Source organism: Melanotaenia boesemani, chromosome 9 (assembly GCF_017639745.1).
Source record: "Melanotaenia boesemani isolate fMelBoe1 chromosome 9, fMelBoe1.pri, whole genome shotgun sequence".
NCBI classification, from domain to species: Eukaryota; Metazoa; Chordata; class Actinopteri; order Atheriniformes; family Melanotaeniidae; genus Melanotaenia; species Melanotaenia boesemani.
This window is the reverse complement of record NC_055690.1, coordinates 35,851,281-35,874,434: the sequence shown is the minus strand read 5'-3', so window position 1 is coordinate 35,874,434 and position 23,154 is coordinate 35,851,281. Positions and strand designations below refer to the sequence as shown.

The 23,154-nt window shown below is 45.4% G+C and overlaps 1 protein-coding gene across 2 annotated transcripts in view; it reads left to right on the top strand.

The window, feature by feature from the left end:
• The window catches only part of LOC121646291 (interleukin-1 receptor accessory protein), a 49,344-nt gene extending 29,157 nt beyond the window's left edge, over nucleotides 1-20,187 (top strand). For both annotated transcript variants that reach the window (XM_041995201.1, XM_041995200.1), the window contains exons 5-12: nucleotides 6,430-6,658; nucleotides 6,754-6,928; nucleotides 7,020-7,091; nucleotides 14,037-14,172; nucleotides 14,290-14,438; nucleotides 14,794-14,937; nucleotides 17,712-17,855; nucleotides 17,941-20,187. In XM_041995201.1, the coding sequence (XP_041851135.1) occupies nucleotides 6,430-6,658; nucleotides 6,754-6,928; nucleotides 7,020-7,091; nucleotides 14,037-14,172; nucleotides 14,290-14,438; nucleotides 14,794-14,937; nucleotides 17,712-17,855; nucleotides 17,941-18,380 (1,489 nt within the window). In that variant the 3' untranslated portion in view covers nucleotides 18,381-20,187. The remainder of the gene's footprint in view (nucleotides 1-6,429; nucleotides 6,659-6,753; nucleotides 6,929-7,019; nucleotides 7,092-14,036; nucleotides 14,173-14,289; nucleotides 14,439-14,793; nucleotides 14,938-17,711; nucleotides 17,856-17,940) is intronic.
• Nucleotides 20,188-23,154: the final 2,967 nt, after the last annotated feature.

The window sequence follows — 23,154 nt, the reverse complement described above, 5'->3', positions numbered from 1 at the left end:
AACACAGAACAGGACTACAGCCAACGGCCTTGTTAAATAAACAGCTCTGGAGTTTGGCCGTGAACAGATCAGTGGGTGTGGAGCTTGTGGGGAAGAGTTTTCCTGCCACTGAAAAGGACCGACCCCCCATAGCTGGACCTGGACCGAGGCCCCTCTACCTGACCGGCAGAACGTAGAGCTCTGCCGGGTGGGTGGACTTTCCACAGTTCTGATAAGGAGCTGTGAAGCCTTTCAGTGCTTTGAAGACAAACACAGTTCCAGTTTTATTTCTTCACTTGCTGCTCCGGATCAACCACGAGATAATAAAATAAATAAGAAGAAGATTTAAAAGTGATCAGCTGTCAACTTTAAAAACAACAGCTGACAAACCAGCTGATTTCGGTTTCAGAGAGAAACGTCCCAGCCTGAAAGTAAACTTAAATCACTGACTTTTTTACGTTTTATGTTCAGACTTGTCTTTCTCACCAGAGGAGGGTTAAACATGGAATTCAGATTCAGTCTGATTTCCTGGCGCTTTGTGGTCCGAGGAGCTCAGACCAGACCTGTAAACCTGTAGACTTTAGATCTAGAACGTTTATTTAAACATAATGACAAAAATGAAAAACAAAAAAAAAGTAAAACACATGACCAAAAAGAGAAAACACAAAAAGTTCAAAGGCAGTAGGTGGATGCATCAGCCAGTAAATGACAGCCATGTTCAGGTAGTACAACATTTCACACCCACGACCACCATTACACCATCTCATAGAAACAATATTCAGTCAACATCTCCTCATCAAACATGTTTTTATCATGAAACCTTAAAATAATAATAGTCATGCTAACAACACAGTAATAATAATAATAATAATAAATTATTTTATTTTATTTATTTGTATAGCACTTTTAAAAACCAGGTTTACAAAGTGCTGAACAGCACACAGCAAAGTGAGGTAATAAAATCTACAAAGTGAAGACACATGCATGAGTAAATTTAGACAGACGTTCAGAAGTCTGACAATAAATGAGTCAGAAATAAAGTAAATAAATGAATAAATAGGTTATAAAAAGACCAGTGGATAAAAGTGTGTTTTAAGAAGTGATTTAAAAGATGAATTGATGGTTCCAGCCTTATCTCCTCAGGCAGGTCGTTCCAGAGTCGAGGGGCTCGGAGCCAAAAAGCTGGGTCACCTCTGGTCTTGAGTTTGGACCCTGGCACAGCTAAAGGGACCTGCCTGAGGATCTAAGGCTGCGGGGAGGCTCGTAGGGTGTCAGTACTTAACCGAGCTTTAAAAGTACTCAGTAAAACCTTAAAATCAATTCTAAAACGTACAGGGAGCCAGTGCAGCGAGGCTAAACAGGGTCATATGTTGTCTTCTGCTAAAACCAGAGAGAAGCCGAGCTGCTGCCTTTTCAACAAGTCGGAGGCGAGAGAGGATTTATTGTCAAGACCGGAGAGGAGGAAGCTGCAGTAGTCGGGTCTGGAGAAAATGAGAGCATTGATAACTTTTTCTAAATCGGGCCGGGAGAGGACAGGTTTGATTTTACTGATGGTGCGGAGGTGAAGGAAACAGGACTGGGTGTTTTTCATGTGAAGATGAAAATTAAGACTGGAATCAAGTATAACACCCAGGTTTCTGGCAGAGGGGGTGATGTTAGAGGAGAGAGGACCAAGACTGTCTTCAATATGGGCGGTGGAGTGAGGAGGGTTGATTAAGATCATTTCAGATTTAGAACTGTTGAGTTGTAAAAAGTTTTGTTCCATCCAACTGTTCACATCATTGAAACACTCGAACACAGCAGCTCGAACACAGCAGCTCGGCCTCCAGCATCCCCTGGTCTCAGCGGGAGGTATATCTGTGTGTCGTCTGTGTGTCTGTGTGTCTGTCTGTGTGTCTTTCTGTGTCATCTGTGTGTCGTCTGTGTGTCTGTCTGTGTGTCATCTGTGTGTCTGTCTGTGTGTCTGTCTGTGTGTCGTCTGTGTGTCGTCTGTGTGTCTGTCTGTGTGTCGTCTGTGTGTCGTCTGTGTCATCTGTGTGTCGTCTGTGTGTCTGTCTGTGTGTCGTCTGTGTGTCGTCTGTGTCATCTGTGTGTCGTCTGTGTGTCGTCTGTGTGTCGTCTGTGTGTCTGTCTGTGTGTCGTCTGTGTGTCGTCTGTGTGTCGTCTGTGTGTCGGTCTGTGTGTCGTCTGTGTGTCGTCTGTGTGTCTGTCTGTGTGTCGTCTGTGTGTCTGTCTGTGTGTCGTCTGTGTGTCGTCTGTGTGTCTGTCTGTGTGTCGTCTGTGTGTCTGTCTGTGTGTCTATCTGTGTGTCGTCTGTGTGTCTGTCTGTGTGTCATCTGTGTGTCTGTCTGTGTGTCGTCTGTGTGTCTGTCTGTGTGTCGTCTGTGTGTCGTCTGTGTGTCTGTCTGTGTGTCGTCTGTGTGTCGTCTGTGTGTCTGTCTGTGTGTCGTCTGTGTGTCTGTCTGTGTGTCTGTCTGTGTGTCTGTCTGTGTGTCGTCTGTGTGTCTGTCTGTGTGTCGTCTGTGTGTCGTCTGTGTGTCGTCTGTGTGTCTGTCTGTGTGTCGTCTGTGTGTCGTCTGTGTGTCTGTCTGTGTGTCGTCTGTGTGTCTGTCTGTGTGTCGTCTGTGTGTCGTCTGTGTGTCTGTCTGTGTGTCGTCTGTGTGTCATCTGTGTGTCTATCTGTGTGTCTGTCTGTGTGTCTGTCTGTGTGTCGTCTGTGTGTCTGTCTGTGTGTCTGTGTGTCGTCTGTGTGTCGTCTGTGTGTCTGTCTGTGTGTCGTCTGTGTGTCTGTCTGTGTGTCTATCTGTGTGTCATCTGTGTGTCATCTGTGTGTCTGTCTGTGTGTCGTCTGTGTGTCTGTCTGTGTGTCGTCTGTGTGTCGTCTGTGTGTCGTCTGTGTGTCTGTCTGTGTGTCGTCTGTGTGTCGTCTGTGTGTCTGTCTGTGTGTCGTCTGTGTGTCTGTCTGTGTGTCTATCTGTGTGTCGTCTGTGTGTCTGTCTGTGTGTCGTCTGTGTGTCGTCTGTGTGTCTCTCTGTGTGTCGTCTGTGTGTCTGTCTGTGTGTCTGTCTGTGTGTCGTCTGTGTGTCGTCTGTGTGTCTGTCTGTGTGTCGTCTGTGTGTCTGTCTGTGTGTCTTTCTGTGTCATCTGTGTGTCGTCTGTGTGTCTGTCTGTGTGTCGTCTGTGTGTCGTCTGTGTCATCTGTGTGTCGTCTGTGTGTCGTCTGTGTGTCGTCTGTGTCGTCTGTGTGTCGTCTGTGTGTCGTCTGTGTGTCTGTCTGTGTGTCTGTCTGTGTGTCGTCTGTGTGTCTGTCTGTGTGTCGTCTGTGTGTCTGTCTGTGTGTCGTCTGTGTGTCTGTCTGTGTGTCTATCTGTGTGTCATCTGTGTGTCGTCTGTGTGTCGTCTGTGTGTCTGTCTGTGTGTCGTCTGTGTGTCTGTCTGTGTGTCTATCTGTGTGTCATCTGTGTGTCTGTCTGTGTGTCGTCTGTGTGTCTGTCTGTGTGTCTGTCTGTGTGTCGTCTGTGTGTCGTCTGTGTGTCGTCTGTGTGTCTGTCTGTGTGTCGTCTGTGTGTCGTCTGTGTGTCTATCTGTGTGTCGTTTGTGTGTCTGTCTGTGTGTCGTCTGTGTGTCGTCTGTGTGTCTGTCTGTGTGTCGTCTGTGTGTCTGTCTGTGTGTCTATCTGTGTGTCGTCTGTGTGTCTGTCTGTGTGTCGTCTGTGTGTCGTCTGTGTGTCTGTCTGTGTGTCGTCTGTGTGTCGTCTGTGTGTCGTCTGTGTGTCTGTCTGTGTGTCGTCTGTGTGTCGTCTGTGTGTCTGTCTGTGTGTCGTCTGTGTGTCTGTCTGTGTGTCTGTCTGTGTGTCGTCTGTGTGTCGTCTGTGTGTCGTCTGTGTGTCGTCTGTGTGTCTGTCTGTGTGTCTATATGTGTGTCTGTCTGTGTGTCGTCTGTGTGTCTGTGTGTCGTCTGTGTGTCTGTCTGTGTGTCGTCTGTGTGTCGTCTGTGTGTCTGTCTGTGTGTCAACTGTGTGTCTATCTGTGTGTCATCTGTGTGTCTATCTGTGTGTCTGTCTGTGTGATGTCTGTGTGTCTGTCTGTGTGTCTGTCTGTGTGTCTGTCTGTGTGTCGTCTGTGTGTCTGTCTGTGTGTCTGTGTGTCGTCTGTGTGTCTGTCTGTGTGTCGTCTGTGTGTCGTCTGTGTGTCTGTCTGTGTGTCTGTCTGTGTGTCGTCTGTGTGTCGTCTGTGTGTCGTCTGTGTGTCTGTCTGTGTGTCTGTCTGTGTGTCTGTCTGTGTGTCGTCTGTGTGTCTGTCTGTGTGTCTGTGTGTCGTCTGTGTGTTGTCTGTGTGTCTGTCTGTGTGTCTGTGTGTCGTCTGTGTGTCGTCTGTGTATCGTCTGTGTGTCGTCTGTGTGTCTGTCTGTGTGTCGTCTGTGTGTCTGTCTGTGTGTCGTCTGTGTGTCTGTCTGTGTGTCGTCTGTGTGTCGTCTGTGTGTCTGTCTTTCACTATAATCTATAAGCTTATAATAATCAATTACAATCAATTACAACAATGGAGTCATGCAGTAGTAATAATAATAATAATAATAATAAAAATAATGATGATGGTTATAACAACAAGAACAACATTATTATTATTATTGTTGTTGTTGTTGTTGTTGTTATTGTTGTTATTATTATTGTTATTTGTTGTTATAACCCTGACAGAAGGGGTTCTGATGACTCCTTATCAGGTGACTGGTTCTGACTGCTCAGACCTGGAACTCCGTCAGATTAAATCAGCTGGACGTCGGCTTCAGTCTCTCTTCGATCCTCCGTCTTGGCTTCTCCACATTAATCAGCCAAAGTGGCTCTGAGAGTGTTTAAAGACCAGCTCAGGTCCAGACGGGACTGGAAACCATCCAGTCTGCTGCTCAGACCAGTCCTGATTGGACTTGAGAGGAGACATGACCATGTCCATCATATTGGGGATCAAATCTGCTGAGGGGTCAGATTTTATGGATAACCAGAGCCCCCCCCCCGGGCCACCCTTTGGCCCCGCCCATGCCGTCTCAGGGCCTCGTCCCTGTGTGCCGATGGTGCGTTCCAGTTGTCTTTTGTAATTTCGAGCGTCTGAGAGGAGGTGACATCATTATCGGGCCGTTCCCGTTCAGCCCGTGTGTGAGCGTCTGCAGTTACGTCATATAACACTGGAAAATCACAACTCAGTCCCATCACCATGACAACACCTGCACATTTAGGTGATAATGATTAATAAACCACATATTTAAATTTTATCAACAACCTTAATAACGTAATTATTAATAAAAACTAGCTGCTGCACATACTAGAAACACAGACGTGTATATACATATATATATATATATATATATATGTGTGTATATATGTATGTATGTATGTATGTATGTATATATATATATATATATACATATATATATATATATATAAATATATATATATATATATGTATGTATGTATGTGTGTATTTATATAAATGTATATGCAGTGATTTTTAATTGCTGATTAAGTTGTTAAGGTTGTTGTCATTTATACAGACATGAAAATCTGTAGCAAATTCAGCGCGTCAGACAGGCCGTGGAGCTTCAGTTGAAATCCAATCCACTTTATTTGTATTGAACATTTCAAAAGCAGCAGATAAACAACAATAAACTTTTTATGAGAAACAGATGCAGTAAAAATTACAACGAAAACACCTGAAGAGTGAAAATAAACGAGTTATTAATATGTTTAATATCTGATTCCTTTCAGTGTTTGAAAGTAAGAGATTATTAAATAACTATTTCTCATCAAAGCTGCGGAGGAGCAGGAACCAGGAAGTAAAACTAGGAACTGACCCAGATCTCCATCCGGCTCTTTAAGCTGTTTCTCTGCAGCTCTGCTACGAGAACCGCTCTTAATCTTTTCTCTGCTCTTCCTGTGTGACTCATTTGCAGACCTGTAGCGTGCACGTGACAAGATGTGCATGTACATGACATGCAGAGCTGGTGCGTGCACGTGACAAGACGTGCATGCATGTATACGATTTGCAGATTAAACACGTATTATACTTATTAAACATGTAAAGTCATGTGCATGCGCGTCTAGTCACGTGCACGCTGCAGCTCTGTGCGTCTTGTCATGTGCATGCGCGTCTAGTCACGTGCACGCTGCAGCTCTGTGCGTCTTGTCATGTGCATGCACGTCTAGTCACGTGCACGCTGCAGCTCTGTGCGTCTTGTCATGTGCATGCACGTCTAGTCACGTGCACGCTGCAGCTCTGTGCGTCAAATGAAGATCAAACCAAATGGATCAATGTCCAGGATCCATCGGGTTGTTTTTAAATCCAGACCGGATCCAGATTCCAGGCGTTAGATCCGGAATGATGGAAGCTGGAAAGAATTGTTCTGTCCTGATGAACTGCTTGGTGTTCGGGTCCTGACCCAGTTCTGCTCTCTGACTCGCAGAAACAAGTCATCCTGCAGTAAGATCGCCATGCGTCTGAAGGTGCTCTACCGCCATGGCGGCACGGTGAACGACACCAACTGTGAACCTCCGGTTGCCGTGGCAGCGACTCACGTCTACATCCCCCTGCAGCAGGGGAAGAACCTGGACTGTCCAGATCTGGAGGACGCGTCCAAGATGTCAGAGAGCCAACCGAGCGTCACCTGGTCCCACGTGAGATTGAACAGCTTGGTAAGGATCCACCTGGATGTGAATCTGTTTCTTAGAATCTGTGGCGATGGAGGGAGTGATGACGCTCTCTGAAACCGTCTCCTCGTCTGATCCAGTCTCGGAGTTGCAGTCGGTATCCGTTCTGGAACAGTGAGCGGGAGCAGCGAGGACCCAGTCTGCGGTTTCACGTCATGCTGGATTCGTATCAGGGTCTGTATTACTGCATCGTCCAGTACCAGCGAAGAGGCCGGACCCTCCAGTTCACCAGGAGCATCAACGTCTCTGCAATCTGTGAGAAAACACTCAGACCTCCAGATGCCGTCAGACAGGTGGTGCAGGATCAGCTGTGCAGGTAAACGCTGCTGCGTCTTCTTCCCCACAGATCCCACCAATGTGTCCAAGAAAGCCAGCATCCTCAACCCCACCAAAGACCAGGTCTTCACCGTCAAATCAGGTAGATTCACAGCAGAGCCCCCATTCAGGTCTGAAAGGGTTCCGGTTTAAAGGATCAGCTGGTCCAGGAAACTCCGATAAACATCTTAGAGTTTACTGTTACAGACTGTGGTCCAGGTTTCAATTTAGTCTCCTGATCCAGACTCGTTTCTTTCTATATTTCCCTTGAAAACAGGAAACAGCTGTTGTTGCTCTTTTATCCTCAGTTTAAACTAATAAACCTCCTTAAAACCGCCTGAGCCACCATCCGATCCAGAATCCACAATCAGTCAGAACCAGAGTCTGTCCAGTTCTAAGCAGGTTTAAAGTGAATATTTGGTCTGAGCAGTTTTACTCTTCATCACAGTCCGAACTCTGAGACAAACTCTGTCCCAGACTGACGGGTCCAGACTAACCGAGTCTTTACACCGACACCAGGTTTAGTCACCAGTTCTAGTTTTCCCTCCAGTGGTGCTTCATAATTCATGGTTTGCATTATTGACCGTATTTAATATCAGTAACTGCCCTGATTAATAGTTAATATCTAAACTAGTTCCCACCAGTTCTCAACATGGCCTCCAGGAACAGTTCTCCAGGATCCCTGAAGGACTTTCCAAAGTTCTTTGAATGTTTCTGTCTTTTCTGTTCTCTGTTCAGATGACCCCACACTGAGGATCCATCCCTCCATCAGACCCGCTGAGGTCCGGGTTCTGGGGAGGATCCGTCCCTCCGTCAGACCCGCTGAGGTCCGGGTTCTGGGGAGGGTCCATCCCTCCGTCAGACCCGCTGAGGTCCGGGTTTTGGAGAGGATCCGTCCCTCCATCAGACCCGCTGAGGTCCGGGTTTTGGAGAGGATCCGTCCCTCCGTCAGACCCGCTGAGGTCCGGGTTCTGGGGAGGGTCCATCCCTCCGTCAGACCCGCTGAGGTCCGGGTTTTGGAGAGGATCCGTCCCTCCATCAGACCCGCTGAGGTCCGGGTTTTGGAGAGGATCCGTCCCTCCATCAGACCCGTTTCCATTGAGCTTCAGTTCAGTTCTTGTGTCATGTGACTCAGCCACGTTTCCATGGAAACCATTTCTGATGAGGCTTCGGCCAGCAGAATATGGATCAGCTGAAGGTCCAGGTGCATCTCTCAGGTCCTGGTTCAGGTCTTTTGGAATCACCTTGTTGCTGCTAAAATCCTGTTTTCTGTCTGATCTTTGCTGGTTTCACACATAAAACTACAGAAACGAGAACAAATGATGCGTCTCAGAGACAAAGAGCCTACAGATCCAGTTTTAACTGGTTCTTTGCGACCTTGTCTGTTAAAATGTCGACACAACTCTGGTTTATGTTAGAAGCCTTACTTCTGCCTGAAGGATTCAGAATTAAGATCCTCTGGAACTGGTCCAGTACCAGGACTGGACTAAAACTGGTTCAGTACCAGGAGTGGAACTGGTCCGATACCTGGGTTAGAACTGGTCTGGTACCAAGGCTGGACGGGAACTTTTGTGGTACCAGGGCTGGACGTGGTCCATTACCAGTGCTGGACTGGAATTGGTCCAGTACCAGGACTGGAACTGATCCGGTATCAGGACTAGAACTGCTAATGAGGGGAAGGAATCTGAGTAAATCCAAAGACAAACTTCAGAAAGTTGAAGAACCTCTCATCCAGACCAGCTTCGTAGATTACCAAGAAGTCAGAGATGAGTCATGAGGACTGGATCAGGACTCTGGATCAGGACTCTGGATCAGGAGAGAGCAGGTCAGATTGGGGCTGGTGCTAATGCTAGCTAGTGGAAACGAGCTAACGAGGGAATACATGGATACAGGACGTCTTCAGTAGTTCAGGGTTTAAACAAGGTGATGCTGAGAAGGAAAAGAAGAACGTTCTGTTCTACAGTCATTAGCAGACTTTCTTAAAGCCACTTACACAAACACAATATTAACAATGAGTTCATATTCGTCTCCTGTGGGATTCAAACTCAGGTCTCCCGCATTTTTTGGACTTAAGTCCCACTCCTAAAATAAATAAATAAGTAAAAAAATAAATAAAAATCCTCACCAGGAGAAGTTATTTGACTAAAACGTCGCCTTTTGGCCTCCAGCTTTGTTATTTTGTTGTAAATCAGATCCTTTCCCTCAGTGAAGGACCGAACCCATGCTAACACATCAACACGAGGACTTCTTCTCTTCGTGTCTCACAGCACCCTCTAGTGGATGTTAAATGCACTGCAGCTGATATCTGCTTGAGTTTCTCCAGCAGCCTCAGACACTTATGTAACATATTTCCCTCGTTATTGATCCTGGAGGCGGAAAATAAACCTTCACTCATGTCCGAGCTGCTGCTTTCACCTCCCACCCGACTGTCGGACATCATGGAGATGCTGCTGTGTAATGACGTGAGGCTGCAGTGGCATTGATCCGTCAGAGGCTGTCGCTGAAGGATGTGGTTGTCACGGTGATGGAGTAACGGTGCAGCAGAGACGATAACTGCTGTCAATTGTTATTGATCAGAAATAAGTGGAATATAAAAAAGGATGAATAAAAGTGGGGAGAAAGCACGAGAATAGGAGATCTACCATCCTGCAGATTTCAGTGTTTCCCTGCTACAACACACCGGATTTAAACGAAAAGGTTCTCAAACAACTTGTTGTCAACTTCTGGACCAGCCTGTTCACAAGTTATTGATCTGTGTGACTTGTGCTGCAGCAGGGAAACAGTAAAACCAGCAGGATGGTAGATCTCCAGGACCGGAGTTGGTGACCCCTGCCTTAGAACGTTTAATATTCCAGCTTTTAACGAAAGTTTCTTCTGACTTTCATCTTCACCCCCCATCCTCTTCATCGGGTCCACCTTCTAGTACCGGGTCATCCTCTTCATCAGGTCCACCTTCTCGTACCGGGTCGTCCTCTTCATCAGGTCCACCTTCTCGTACCGGGTCGTCCTCTTCATCGGGTGCACCTTCTCGTACCGGGTCATCCTCTTCATCAGGTCCACCTTCTAGTACCGGGTCGTCCTCTTCATCAGGACCGCCTTCTAGTACCGGGTCGTCCTCTTCATCAGGTCCACCTTCTAGTACCGGGTCATCCTCTTCATCAGGTCCACCTTCTCGTACCGGGTCGTCCTCTTCATCAGGTCCACCTTCTCGTACCGGGTCATCCTCTTCATCAGGTCCACCTTCTCGTACCGGGTCGTCCTCTTCATCAGGACCGCCTTCTAGTACCGGGTCGTCCTCTTCATCAGGACCGCCTTCTAGTACCGGGTCGTCCTCTTCATCAGGTCCACCTTCTCGTACCGGGTCATCCTCTTCATCAGGTCCACCTTCTCGTACCGGGTCGTCCTCTTCATCAGGTCCACCTTCTCGTACCGGGTCATCCTCTTCATCAGGTCCACCTTCTAGTACCGGGTCGTCCTCTTCATCAGGTCCACCTTCTCTTACCGGGTCATCCTCTTCATCAGGTCCACCTTCTAGTACCGGGTCGTCCTCTTCATCGGGTCCACCTTCTCGTACCGGGTCGTCCTCTTCATCGGGTCCACCTTCTCGTACCGGGTCATCCTCTTCATCAGGTCCACCTTCTCTTACCGGGTCGTCCTCTTCATCAGGACCGCCTTCTAGTACCGGGTCGTCCTCTTCATCAGGTCCACCTTCTCGTACCGGGTCATCCTCTTCATCAGGTCCACCTTCTCGTACCGGGTCGTCCTCTTCATCAGGTCCACCTTCTCGTACCGGGTCGTCCTCTTCATCGGGTGCACCTTCTCGTACCGGGTCATCCTCTTCATCAGGTCCACCTTCTAGTACCGGGTCGTCCTCTTCATCAGGACCGCCTTCTAGTACCGGGTCGTCCTCTTCATCAGGTCCACCTTCTCGTACCGGGTCATCCTCTTCATCAGGTCCACCTTCTCGTACCGGGTCGTCCTCTTCATCAGGTCCACCTTCTCGTACCGGGGTCGTCCTCTTTATCAGGCCTGCATCCTGCCTCTTCCTCCACCTGCAGCTCCATTCGGACATAAAGATTGAGAGACGGCTCATCGCTGCCAGACAGTTTTACCTAAATGAGTTTTCTGGAGGCGGCGAAGAGAATTCCACATTCAGAAAGTTAACTGTCCATGCAGAATTAAAGGAGGCTGCAGGAGCCCGTCTCATAAACCAGGACAAGGCATGTACGAACACACACAGTGTGTACGTGCTGATGCATCTGAACAACAGCTCTGCAGCTGCGTGTTCCTCTTCGCTGATTTATTCTAATACTCAGCTGCAGCTTCATTAACTTCCATTTAAGACTCGAGTGTCAACACGTTCATCTCTGAACTGAAGGCAGCGTTACGGTCGGATCAGCCTGCAGATGCAGCACATCCTTCAGTGATTAACCACAAACAAGATGCACACAGAGAAGAATCTGATTTCAACCTGAACCCTGCAAATGCACGATAACACAATTAAAAACAACAAACAACTTTAAGATTTACTTAAAATAAATTAATAGAATAAATATGATTTTAATAATTCTTTTAACACCAGATTCATCCTTTAAAGTCATTAAACAGCCTCAAAATGTTTCTTAAAGTCCTGCTGTATGCAGTTTCATGTGTCTTCTGCCCCCTAGTGGATGCATTAGTGTTGTGCAGTTAAAAAGCCTTTAACCCCTAAATGTCTAAATTTATTTAGTTTGATTAAAAACAAAATAAATATGCATAAATTCAGGGAAAAAAAACAAATAGAAAAAGACAGGAATAAAAAAAATACACAGTACAATAAACAAATATAAAGAAATGCAATGAACAAATAAATAATTAATAGATAAATAACAATAATAAATTATATAAAATCCCTCCCTCCTTCCATCATCCCTCCATCCATCATCGATCCATCCATCCATTTTCTGCCCCTTATTCAGAGTCGGGTCACAGCTGCCTGTCGCTGCCTGGAACACCTCACCAGGGAGGCGTCCAGGAGGCATCCTGACCAAAGCTCCGACACCGGTCATACAGGGACCGGACAGTTTGTGTGGTCCGGCACACCATACTCCCGGAGTACCCCCACAGGCGTCCCCGGGGGACACAGTCGAACGCCTTCTCCAAAGCCACAAAACACATGTCGATTGGTTGAGCAAACACTCATGCCACCTCAAAGACCCTGAAGAGGGTGTAGAGCTGGTCCACTGTTCCACGGCCGCAGTGTAAGCCACACTGCTCCTCCTCCGACCAGGTTTATTTGTCTATTCCAATTGTAGTTCTAAAATTCTATTGATCAGACAAAGAGTTTTTTAAGGAGTTTTAATTTTACCTTCACATGTTTCGACGGAACGTAAGTCGTCTTCAGAAACGTCATTCGACAATTTATCAGCGGCAGGAGGCGTGACCAGCCGGCTGGCCCCGCCTCTGGGATACCATCAGCGAGCAAACACAAGCACGCCACATCAGTTCAGTTTATTTGCCATTTGCAGTATAAAAAACCACCTTGGAAAACAGTTGCAAAGAGCTCAAAGTTCAGTGTCAACATTTAAACAGACAAAACATACAAAACACAAGCCACACACATGGACACACCCTAAAACGCATAAATACCAAGAAAGAATAAAAACACTATATACAGATAACCATAACAAACAGTAACTTAATTCTCACATAGTCCCGTTTCTCCAAAACAATTCATTTTACTGCACTGGAAGCTGTAGCTCAGGAGGAAGAGCAGCTGTCCACCAACCAGAAAGTCGGTGGATCGATTCCAGGCTTCCATGCAGTGTCTATGCGCAAGACACCGAACATCACGTTGCCTCCCAGTGGGCCTATCAGGGTATGAATGTGTGTGACTGGGTGTGTGTGTGAGACTGGGTGAATGGGGATAGGTAGTGTAAAGTGCTTTGAGTGATCAGCATGACAGGAAAAGTGCTATATAAGTACAGTCCATGTCCCACTGACGTAAGTTACAAATCCTCCTCTTTATGCTTCTTAAATATAATATCAGTTTTCTAAACCGGTGTAAGTTTGGACAGAGTTTCAGGTAAATACTGAGGCTGTTCATAATTTCATAGATTGAAAAACTAAATTATTTCCTGGTTGTTGGCACACCGTGAGTTCAGAAATGAATCCTTTCCCTCCCGACCCAAGACAAACGTGTAAGAAAAGTCTACTTTTTATCTGAGGTCTTTATGTGGCTCTTTAAAAAATGTAAGTTAATTACAATTAATGAAAATATTTTTTCTGTACCGTTCACCAGGGTGTTACTATAAAGTGATGCTACATGTCTCATAAACTGTTTATATGCAGCATTAAAAGATTAAGTTGTAAAAAAAAGAATTTCTTCACAACAGAGAGAGCAAACAGAAGAGAAAAAAAGAGGGAAGATAATAAAAAAAAAGAGAGACAGCATCAGCTGTTACCGGTGCGTTACCAGGCAACCAGCTGCTACACCTGGAAGGAAACAGAAAACCACCTGCAACAAAGCTGACAATCATCAGGAGCACCTGGACAAAGACAGACAACCTGGAAAAACAGCAGAAACACCAGCAACACAAAGACCAACGTGTCTGTTGTTGTTGGAGATTAAACCCACAGTGATGACAGCTGAGGTCATGAGCCGTCATCTGGAGGAAAGCAGTGAAACAGATAAGCACCGCCTCCACGTGGTTCACACTTTCCATCTGACCCACAAGTTCTCTCGGCTCCGTCTGCGGCGTATTGACGACATCACCTGATCATCATTATAAATCCAGCTTGAAACGTTTCTCACTTGTTTCATTTAGAAAAGAAAAACTGAATGTTTGTTTCCATCTGTATCCATAGAAACCGATCAGCTGTTTCCTCCATCTATGGACGCTCACTGCTCTTTAACAGAAAAAACGTCAACTTTAATGTGAAATCTGACAATGATTTTTTTGTATTTTTGTTTGTAGATAAATATTTTCGTTCGTTTTTGCTGAGTGGATGAAAGTGGAATCATTTCCATAGCAACTATAAAACCTGTCGAGTTTCTGTTTCCTGTCAGACTCCGAGGTCCGTCTGGTGTGCAGAGCTCTGTTTCCCTTCATCCAACACAACCCTGACAGGGAGATGTGGTGGACGGTGGACGGGAAGATGCTGGAAAAACTCCCCGATCATCACCGATTCTCCCAAAGTTTCAGGTGGAAACTTCCAGTCCGACAGAAATGCATCTTTTTCCAGTTCCTGACTGGTGTTCTGTCAACAGGTGAGTAAGAAATAAAAACTAAAGGAGATGAAATGTGTGTGTTGGCTTGCAGAGTGGTGAAGAATGATTTCAAGGACCAGACCGTGGAGAGCGTCCTGCTGGTCCAGGACTTCCAGTCGGAGGACCTGAAGCGGGAGTTTAACTGCTCCGTGAGGAACAAGATCAGCTTCGAGACCCGCAGAGCTCAGCTGGAGGAAGAAGGTGAGGAAGACTTCCTGTGTGACTCCAGCTTCATACTGCATGTTTAAACCTTCACCATCATCATCATACACTGACTCTGTTGTTTAAAAGCTTTTTTATCCATTTTTTATTAACTCAAAAACATGCAGAAAAGAAAGTATTCATCTGTCATTTCTCAGGTTTTATGATCAGGCTGATTTTCCTCGTTTTCATGTGATGACAAGCAGGTGGTTTTATTCTGTCCTGATACAAAAATCACGAGAAACAAACTAAGATGGACTTCGTTAACATCCGGTTAAACCATTTTTAACCGAAACTACATAATTATTCTGATGACCGAGTCTGACTGCTCCTTTAACGCCATGTTGTCTTTCAGTGTCGCTGCCGTCCGTGGAGCTGGGCTGCGGTCTGGGTGTCACCCTGGTGCTCATGCTGCTTCTCTTCGTGGTTTATCATGTCTTCTGGTTGGAGCTGCTGCTGCTGTACCGCTCCTGGTTCGGCACCGACGAGCGACACACAGGTGAGACGCACAGCTGGGCCTGCGGTGCATAAGCGAGGCGCTCGGCGGCTTTGACCAGCCTGCAGCGCACAGGTGAGGCACGCGGTGTTTACCCGCCTGCGCCGCACAGGTGAGGCACGCGGTGTTTACCCGCCTGCGAGGCACAGGTGAGGCACGCGGTGTTTACCCACTTGCGCCGCACAGGTGAGGCACGCGGTGTTTACCCGCCTGCGCCGCACAGGTGAGGCACGCGGTGTTTACCCGCCTGCGAGGCACAGGTGAGGCACGCGGTGTTTACCCGCCTGCGCGGCACAGGTGAGGCACGCGGTGTTTACCCGCCTGCGCGGCACAGGTGAGGCACGCTGTGTTTACCCGCCTGCGAGGCACAGGTGAGGCACGCGGTGTTTACCCGCCTGCGCGGCACAGGTGAGGCACGCTGTGTTTACCCGCCTGCGAGGCACAGGTGAGGCACGCGGTGTTTACCCGCCTGCGAGGCACAGGTGAGGCACGCTGTGTTTACCCGCCTGCGAGGCACAGGTGAGGCACGCAGTGTTTACCCGCCTGCGCCGCACAGGTGAGGCACGCAGTGTTTACCCGCCTGCGAGGCACAGGTGAGGCACGCTGTGTTTACCCGCCTGCGCCGCACAGGTGAGGCACGCAGTGTTTACCCGCCTGCGAGGCACAGGTGAGGCACGCGGTGTTTACCCGCCTGCGCGGCACAGGTGAGGCACGCGGTGTTTACCCGCCTGCGCGGCACAGGTGAGGCACGCTGTGTTTACCCGCCTGCGAGGCACAGGTGAGGCACGCGGTGTTTACCCGCCTGCGCGGCACAGGTGAGGCACGCTGTGTTTACCCGCCTGCGAGGCACAGGTGAGGCACGCGGTGTTTACCCGCCTGCGAGGCACAGGTGAGGCACGCTGTGTTTACCCGCCTGCGAGGCACAGGTGAGGCACGCAGTGTTTACCCGACTGCGCCGCACAGGTGAGGCACGCAGTGTTTACCCGCCTGCGAGGCACAGGTGAGGCACGCTGTGTTTACCCGCCTGCGAGGCACAGGTGAGGCACGCGGTGTTTACCCGCCTGCGAGGCACAGGTGAGGCACGCTGTGTTTACCCGCCTGCGAGGCACAGGTGAGGCACGCGGTGTTTACCCGCCTGCGCCGCACAGGTGAGGCACGCGGTGTTTACCCGCCTGCGAGGCACAGGTGAGGCACGCTGTGTTTACCCGCCTGCAAGGCACAGGTGAGGCACGCTGTGTTTACCCGCCTGCGCGGCACAGGTGAGGCACGCGGTGTTTACCCGCCTGCAAGGCACAGGTGAGGCATGCAGTGTTTACCCGCCTGCGCGGCACAGGTGAGGCACGCTGTGTTTACCCGCCTGTGAGGCACAGGTGAGGCATGCTGTGTTTACCCGCCTGCGCCGCACAGGTGAGGCACGCTGTGTTTACCCGCCTGTGAGGCACAGGTGAGGCATGCGGTGTTTACCCGCCTGTGAGGCACAGGTGAGGCATGCGGTGTTTACCCACCTGCGAGGCACAGGTTTTGTGGCTGCTGAAGTTACACTTTCACACCTTTAAGCACCTTTTCATCTGATTATAAAAGCACACGGACGGGAATAAAAAAATCTCTGCCAGATGACAAAAATCTGCTGAGTCACTTCTTCACGTTTTCCATCCTCACATTAAACTGGCCGGGCTTGTATCAGGCTGCATTCAGCACGTTTAGGTTAGTAAACCCAGAAACAGGACGGCACAGCTTGTAGAACAAGCAGTTTTACAGCGAATGCCACCTTTTCCGATGCCAGTAAATTCCACAGGCTGGTTTCTGTGAAGTGTTCTGACACATCTGGGTTTGAGTCATCACCATATCTCATGTTCATGTTGTTTCCTGTAGGTTCTGCGGGTTGTGAAGGGCACAGCAACTTCAGATCTGAGTGATGTGTGAAAGAAACAAGGTCATCATGCAAACTGAAGCACAAGCTTTGTTATCCCTGGACAATAGTTATTGTTGGGGAGTGGTAGGGGATATATTAGTTATTAATATGTGTCCAAGAACAGTTGTTTTTATTTAATAAAATTAAATGTTATAAATGTGTATGCATTATTTTTGTGGATAAAAAAGGGGCACTGCAGTTTGGGAGCCACTGAGGAAAAACATTCACCTCTACACTGAATTTATAAGATGTAGTTTTAATTTTTAATTTTGCCAGAAATGATGAAGTGATGTCCTTTTTTCCAAACAGCGAACTTATAAGTTTCAGAGGACCCCAAGATTCCAGATTTAAAGAGGGCTGTGCCCAGTACCGCTTACTGTTGTCTTAATTAAAATCTTTACAATGTCTGTTGTGTCCGTTACATTTCTGGTGTAAACGGCCGTAAGTTGTTAATCATTGATAATCATGTTATCATGGCAGGTTTGTTCGTGGAAAATTGTGTCAATGTGTTTGGTTTAGAAATCATTATCATTAAAATCGGCTGCTGTTGTCATGGTGACATTTTTACAGTGGGTTGGTGATTTTTTTGGTGTGGCTGTTTTGGAGAGTTAGAACGTTATGAAAGAAGTTATTTAAACCGTTAAACGTGTTTCTGTGCTGTGATGAGGTTGAAAATGCTGCTACTGTTAGAGACTTCGGGTTTCTGTTCTGGTGTTATTTCCACCGAGTGTTTTTAAAGAACTGACCTCAGATCAGATAAATACAGTTTCCTCTCCATGACCAGGCAAATTTTAATCTCTCACTTCCTGGCGATGACATTTAAAGTTGATAACATGTTTTCTCTGTAATCTGTGTGTGTGTTCAGATGAAAAGGAGTACGACGTGTACATCTCTTACGCAAGGAACAGCGAGGAGGAGCAGTTTGTTCTGTCCACGCTTCGCAGCGTTCTGGAGAATGAGCTTGGATACTCGGTGTGCATCTTTGACAGAGACAGTCTACCTGGCGGGAGTGAGTGCTACATGTCTACACACACAAACACACTTCATCCATCCATCCATCCTTTCATCCTTCCATCCCTCCTCTCTCCCTGCAGCCATCACAGATGAGACTCTGAGTTTCGTGGCTCGTAGCCGGCGGCTCCTGGTGGTTGTTAGTCCTGGCTATGCCTCCCAGGGCTCCCAAGCCCTGCTGGAGCTGAAGGCCGGCATCGACGGCATGGCACTAGGGGGACACCTGCAGGTGATCCTAGTCCAGTACAAGCCAGTCCAGAGGCAGGGCTGGGTCAGGGAGCTCAGGAGGGCCCGGGTAGCTCTGGTGGTGGTTCGATGGCAGGGGGACAAGTCCAGGGAGCTGACGTCCCGCTTCTGGAAGAGGCTGAGGTTGGAGTTACCAGTGAGAAAGGTTAGCAGTGGGTCGAGCAGCAGGGACGTGGCTCTGATGAGGCTCACCAGTCAGAACAGTACGAACTCCCAAACGGGCCTCATCAGTAACACTGTGAAAGAGCCGCAGAAAGTCTTCAACTCTGCAGCGTAGCCACAATGGATGGAGTGAAACCTGCACACAGTTGATTTTTCAAAGAAAGTTTTTATCTCAGAAGAAATTAAACAAGGTTTCAGTTGAGGATTGGGAGAAATTATATCCAAAGCAGGGTTTCAGATTCAGTTAGAAAGCCACAGAGTCAGACTGGAAGTCCACAACCATGCTACCAGCTATGCTAGTAGTCATGCTAGTAGTTTGATTACTTCATGAGTTGAAACATTATGTTACATCACATATTTTTGGACAAATTTGGTTTGGTTCTTGTCCCCACGACCGCAACATACAAACATAAAGTCCTAACAGCTTTTTTTTAGAGGTACCAGACTAGTCTGGAAGTCAGTTAGAAAACCAAAGAGTCACAATGAAGTGTGCCGTTTGAAGATAATAGTTGTTGACATGTTAATAGAATAAGGCGGATTTCACAGCCATCTGTCCACTCAAAAACTGTTTTTTTCTTCAGAAAAAAAATCATCAAACAAGGTTTGGAATTAATCACAAAATAGGGTTTCAGAATCAGTTAGAAAACCACGGTAAAACCGGAAGCCTACAGCCCTGCTAGTAGCTATGCTAGTAGCCAAGCTAGCAGTTTGGTTGTTTCATAAGTTGAGACATTATGTTAGAGTAAATCACACATCACTTTTCTTGGACTAATTAGATTTGGTTCTCGTCTGAACCAACACGAAATCGAATTGGGGAGGTACCAGGCTAGTCTGAAGTTTAAGAAGTACTTTGCTGCAGTTAAGATGAGAGAAAACCATGATCTGTACCACCAGCTGGAAGCCATATTGAGTCAAGTCTCTCAGCTGTTCTCCATGTGGTTACACCATGTGGTGTTTTGGTGGGATTACCGGTAGAACTGTCAATCATCTGCATAGCCGTTATACAAGAAGTCTGTTGTCATAGTTCATATGAATTATATATGTTGGGGTATTCTGTTAGCTTGGCTTAACAATTAACAACATTTATATGTGAGCTTTGCAAGTCAGGGAACTCTAACCTTGTAGGTCGCTTCGATTTACCACCCTTTCAGGTCATTAGAGGACAAAAATGTCCTCTCCTAAAAACTGCTATATGGAAAATTAAAACAGTGACATCATGTCATCATTAAAAGTTTAATATAATTTAAATATAACATATCTGGTACTTTTTATTAGGACTGAAGATGATTAAGAGATTAAGAAAAGATATTAAAAATATTGATCTGTAATGTTTTTATAAATCACGTGTGGTTTTTGGAGATGACGTTTGTCCTCTAATGACCCAAAAGGGTAATAAATTTTTCTCAGGTGTCCTTTTCACCTTTAGGAAAAGCTTAAATTGGGATTTTAAAGTTCTTCAAGAGAAATACTTTCTTGGCCCATTTTGAAGTAACACAACCACATTAGAGGCCATCAGTTGAAGGAAAAATGTCCTAAAGCAACAAGAAAGTCCATAATGGCCTACATAAGATAAAAGGAAAAGGTACAGTTTAGTCAAGAGATGATACCAGGAGGGAAAACTCTGGAAAGGAACGATGAAGCAGTCAGAATGTCTCAGATTAATTCCATTAACTCTTGTTAAACTCAGCCTCAGCATTATTTGTTCTTATAAACACCTTTTTTTATATCGTAAATAATTTTCATTCTCACGCTATCTGATTATAAAGTAGCTGCTCTATATTTTCCATTAATGCTTTAAAGAGTCCAGTCACAGTGTTTTGTATTCTGGCTGAACTGGTGCTAAATGTTTTGAGATGTTTATGTAATAAAACAGAGAATTTCAGCCTGCTCTAGCCAGATTGGTGGATTCACGAATGGTTCCAACCGTGATGAATGTAGGTTCATGTGGTGGGAAACCATTTTTATTACATCTTTACAGAATTATTTCTGTGGAAGCCCATTTCCACCCCTTGTTCATTAAGTATTTCATTATTTTGAGATTTAGTCATTGTTATGAGATTCAGTCAGTTATGAGATAAAAAGTAATGATTGTTAGATAAAAAAAAAACAAACCATAAGATAAAAAGATAATTTTGAAATTCCAAGTCATAATAATGAAAAAAAAACAAGTAATTATGAAATAAAAAATATAATTAGTAATTATGAGAATTAAAGTTATAATTACAAGATTCTAAGTCATAATAATGAGATAGTCATAAATATGAGAAAAAAGTAATTATGACATTAAAAAGTCATAATTATGAGTTTCCAAGTAATAACTGAGGTTATAAACTCACAATTAGAAGAAAAATCCATAGACTCTGTATTTCCTCCAAGATACACATATAAATATCGCCACTATCATTACGAGTAAATCAAATACATCACCATTGTGATTTTGAATCCTATAATTATGAGATAATTGGTCGATATTTTTAATTTACGAGGTGCGAGAATTGGCTTCCATTATTTTTTTCCCATTCATTTTAATTATCAGCTTTTGTTAGAGCTTCATCCAGTGGCCGTAAACAAAAGTGTGTTTAAATAGATGCATCACCCTGATGGTTGTTATTCTGTTGGCTCTGCTGTAAAGGCCCATTTATGCTCCCTTACATACATAAATAGTGATGTCCGTTTCAAACGTTGTTATACGCGCCGTCCTCATACTTCCATGTGTCGTTTGTGTTGCCATAGTTGTTAAGTCAGTTCCTCCACTTGTGGGCAGTGCAGAGTTCAGAGTTCATGCCCACAAGCCGCCTTCCGGTTCAGACACCGTTTAGCAGCGGTGACGCATCACTATGAAGTTATTTCCAATAATAATAATAATCATAATTATAATTATAATTATTATAATAATACATTTTATTTCAAAGCACCTTTCAAGACCCCAAGGACACTTTACAACATAAAAACAATAAATAAGAAAAAGCAATCAGAAATAAAACAAATGCACAAATGATAACAATGTCTTCATTCTGCTTCTGGTTTTTGTTCCCCTCTTGATCCTCTTCTTCTTCGCTGGTTTGTTTCTTTCGCTCGTCACGATAGCTATTCTGCTCAGCACTGCCCCCACGATTTCCGGTGGTGTTGCTCTGCCTTCTGCTTTAAGCGACGGATAGCTAAGCTCCCTGAAAACGCACAAAAATGTCCGTCTTCTACATCAAGCATAAATGGGCCTTTAAGAAACATGAAGAAAGAGATGCAGTGGAGTGTCGTCTGCATAATGGAGGATTGTCACATGGTAAAACTGCCCTGTATTAAAATGCCAGAGGGACAGCATACTGCAGAGTCAGATATTATTCGGAGGAAATTCATGTACAGGATTAATCTGCATTTTTAAAATGTTCAGTTTCTGCACTTTCTATGTTTCTGTTTGTTGGTCACTGGTTTCACTTTAACACATTCAGTATTTTATAATAATTCAAAGCTATTCATGTCTTTAATAATCTGCTGTTTTATGCTTTTGGATGAAAGTGTTTTTTTTTGTTGTTGTTTTTTTTTTACATGCCCTGAGACACCTTTTTTTCTTTTTTGGGTGGGGGTGAATAAATGATATTCTCATATAATTGTACATCTGCATCATTCTTTTTTTGTTGTTTTCTATTCCATGTGTTTTCCAATCATAACACAAAACACAGCATGCATGGCAGTTTTGTCTTCAGTTTGTAAAGATATCACATTTATATAGTGCAGAGGTTCATTGATTTATTTATCATTTATCATTATATTATTTAAATGGCTTGTTTTCAGTGTTGCTCCTTTTTTGTTTTTCACAAAACTGGCATATAAGGGATTTTCGTTGTTATGGTAAAGAAGGACAAACACTTTATAAAGAATATACACCCACCATCCATGTCATCAGGACCACCTTCTAGGACCGGGTTGGACCCCCTTTTTAATTCTTGGTGTGATAGATTATTGGTTGTGTGTGAATATCCCAGTAAATACTTAGACCAGCAATCATGCAGCATTCAGAGTCCCTTAAATATCCTTTTTTCCTCATTCTGATGCTCAGTTTGAACTTCAGCAAGTCGTCTTCACCACATCTACATGACTGCATGCTGTCATGTGATTGGCTGGTTAGATATTTGTGTTAACAAGCAGGTGAACAGGTGGAGCTGATATAGTGGACAGTGTGTGTATTAAATAGTTTGAATGCTTGTTGTTCCAGCTTAAGAAAAAAAAAATCCAAACAGCAGAAAAATAGCCATATTCTTATTTACTGAGGCCAGATGACGAATGAGCTGTGCAAAAAAAATTAATAAATAAATAAATAAAATAATAATAATAACCAAATCGAACTGCTGTTTACAGCCATCAAAAGCAGGTGTGTCCACAAGCTGCTGGATGCAAGTCATCCTTTCAAAATGAAACAGCACTGAATGCTGGAGCTAAAGTCACATTATTACCAACTGTTTCTGTAGATCAGGGAAAAGGAAGTTCTACTGTCTCTTGGTTCTGAGGTGTACCATTCCCATCAATATCATTACACAGACACCGTCTAATTATTATCCAAAATAAATCCATTACATGATCCACATTAATCCAGTTTATAATGACTATGTTCATATAAATGACCGAGGTAAGGTAACCAACGGATTGCAGTTAATCTTTGCTTTGATTCAATTCTCCATCCTGAGCTGCACGAAGAAAATCTCCATCAGGACCAGAACCAGGAAGAAAACCTCCATCAGGACCAGAACAAGGAAGGAACACCTCCATCAGGACCAGAACCAGAAAGAAAACCTCCATCAGGACCAGAACCAGGAAGGAACACCTCCATCAGGACCAGAACCAGAAAGAAAACCTCCATCAGGACCAGAACCAGGAAGGAAAACCTCCATCAGGAC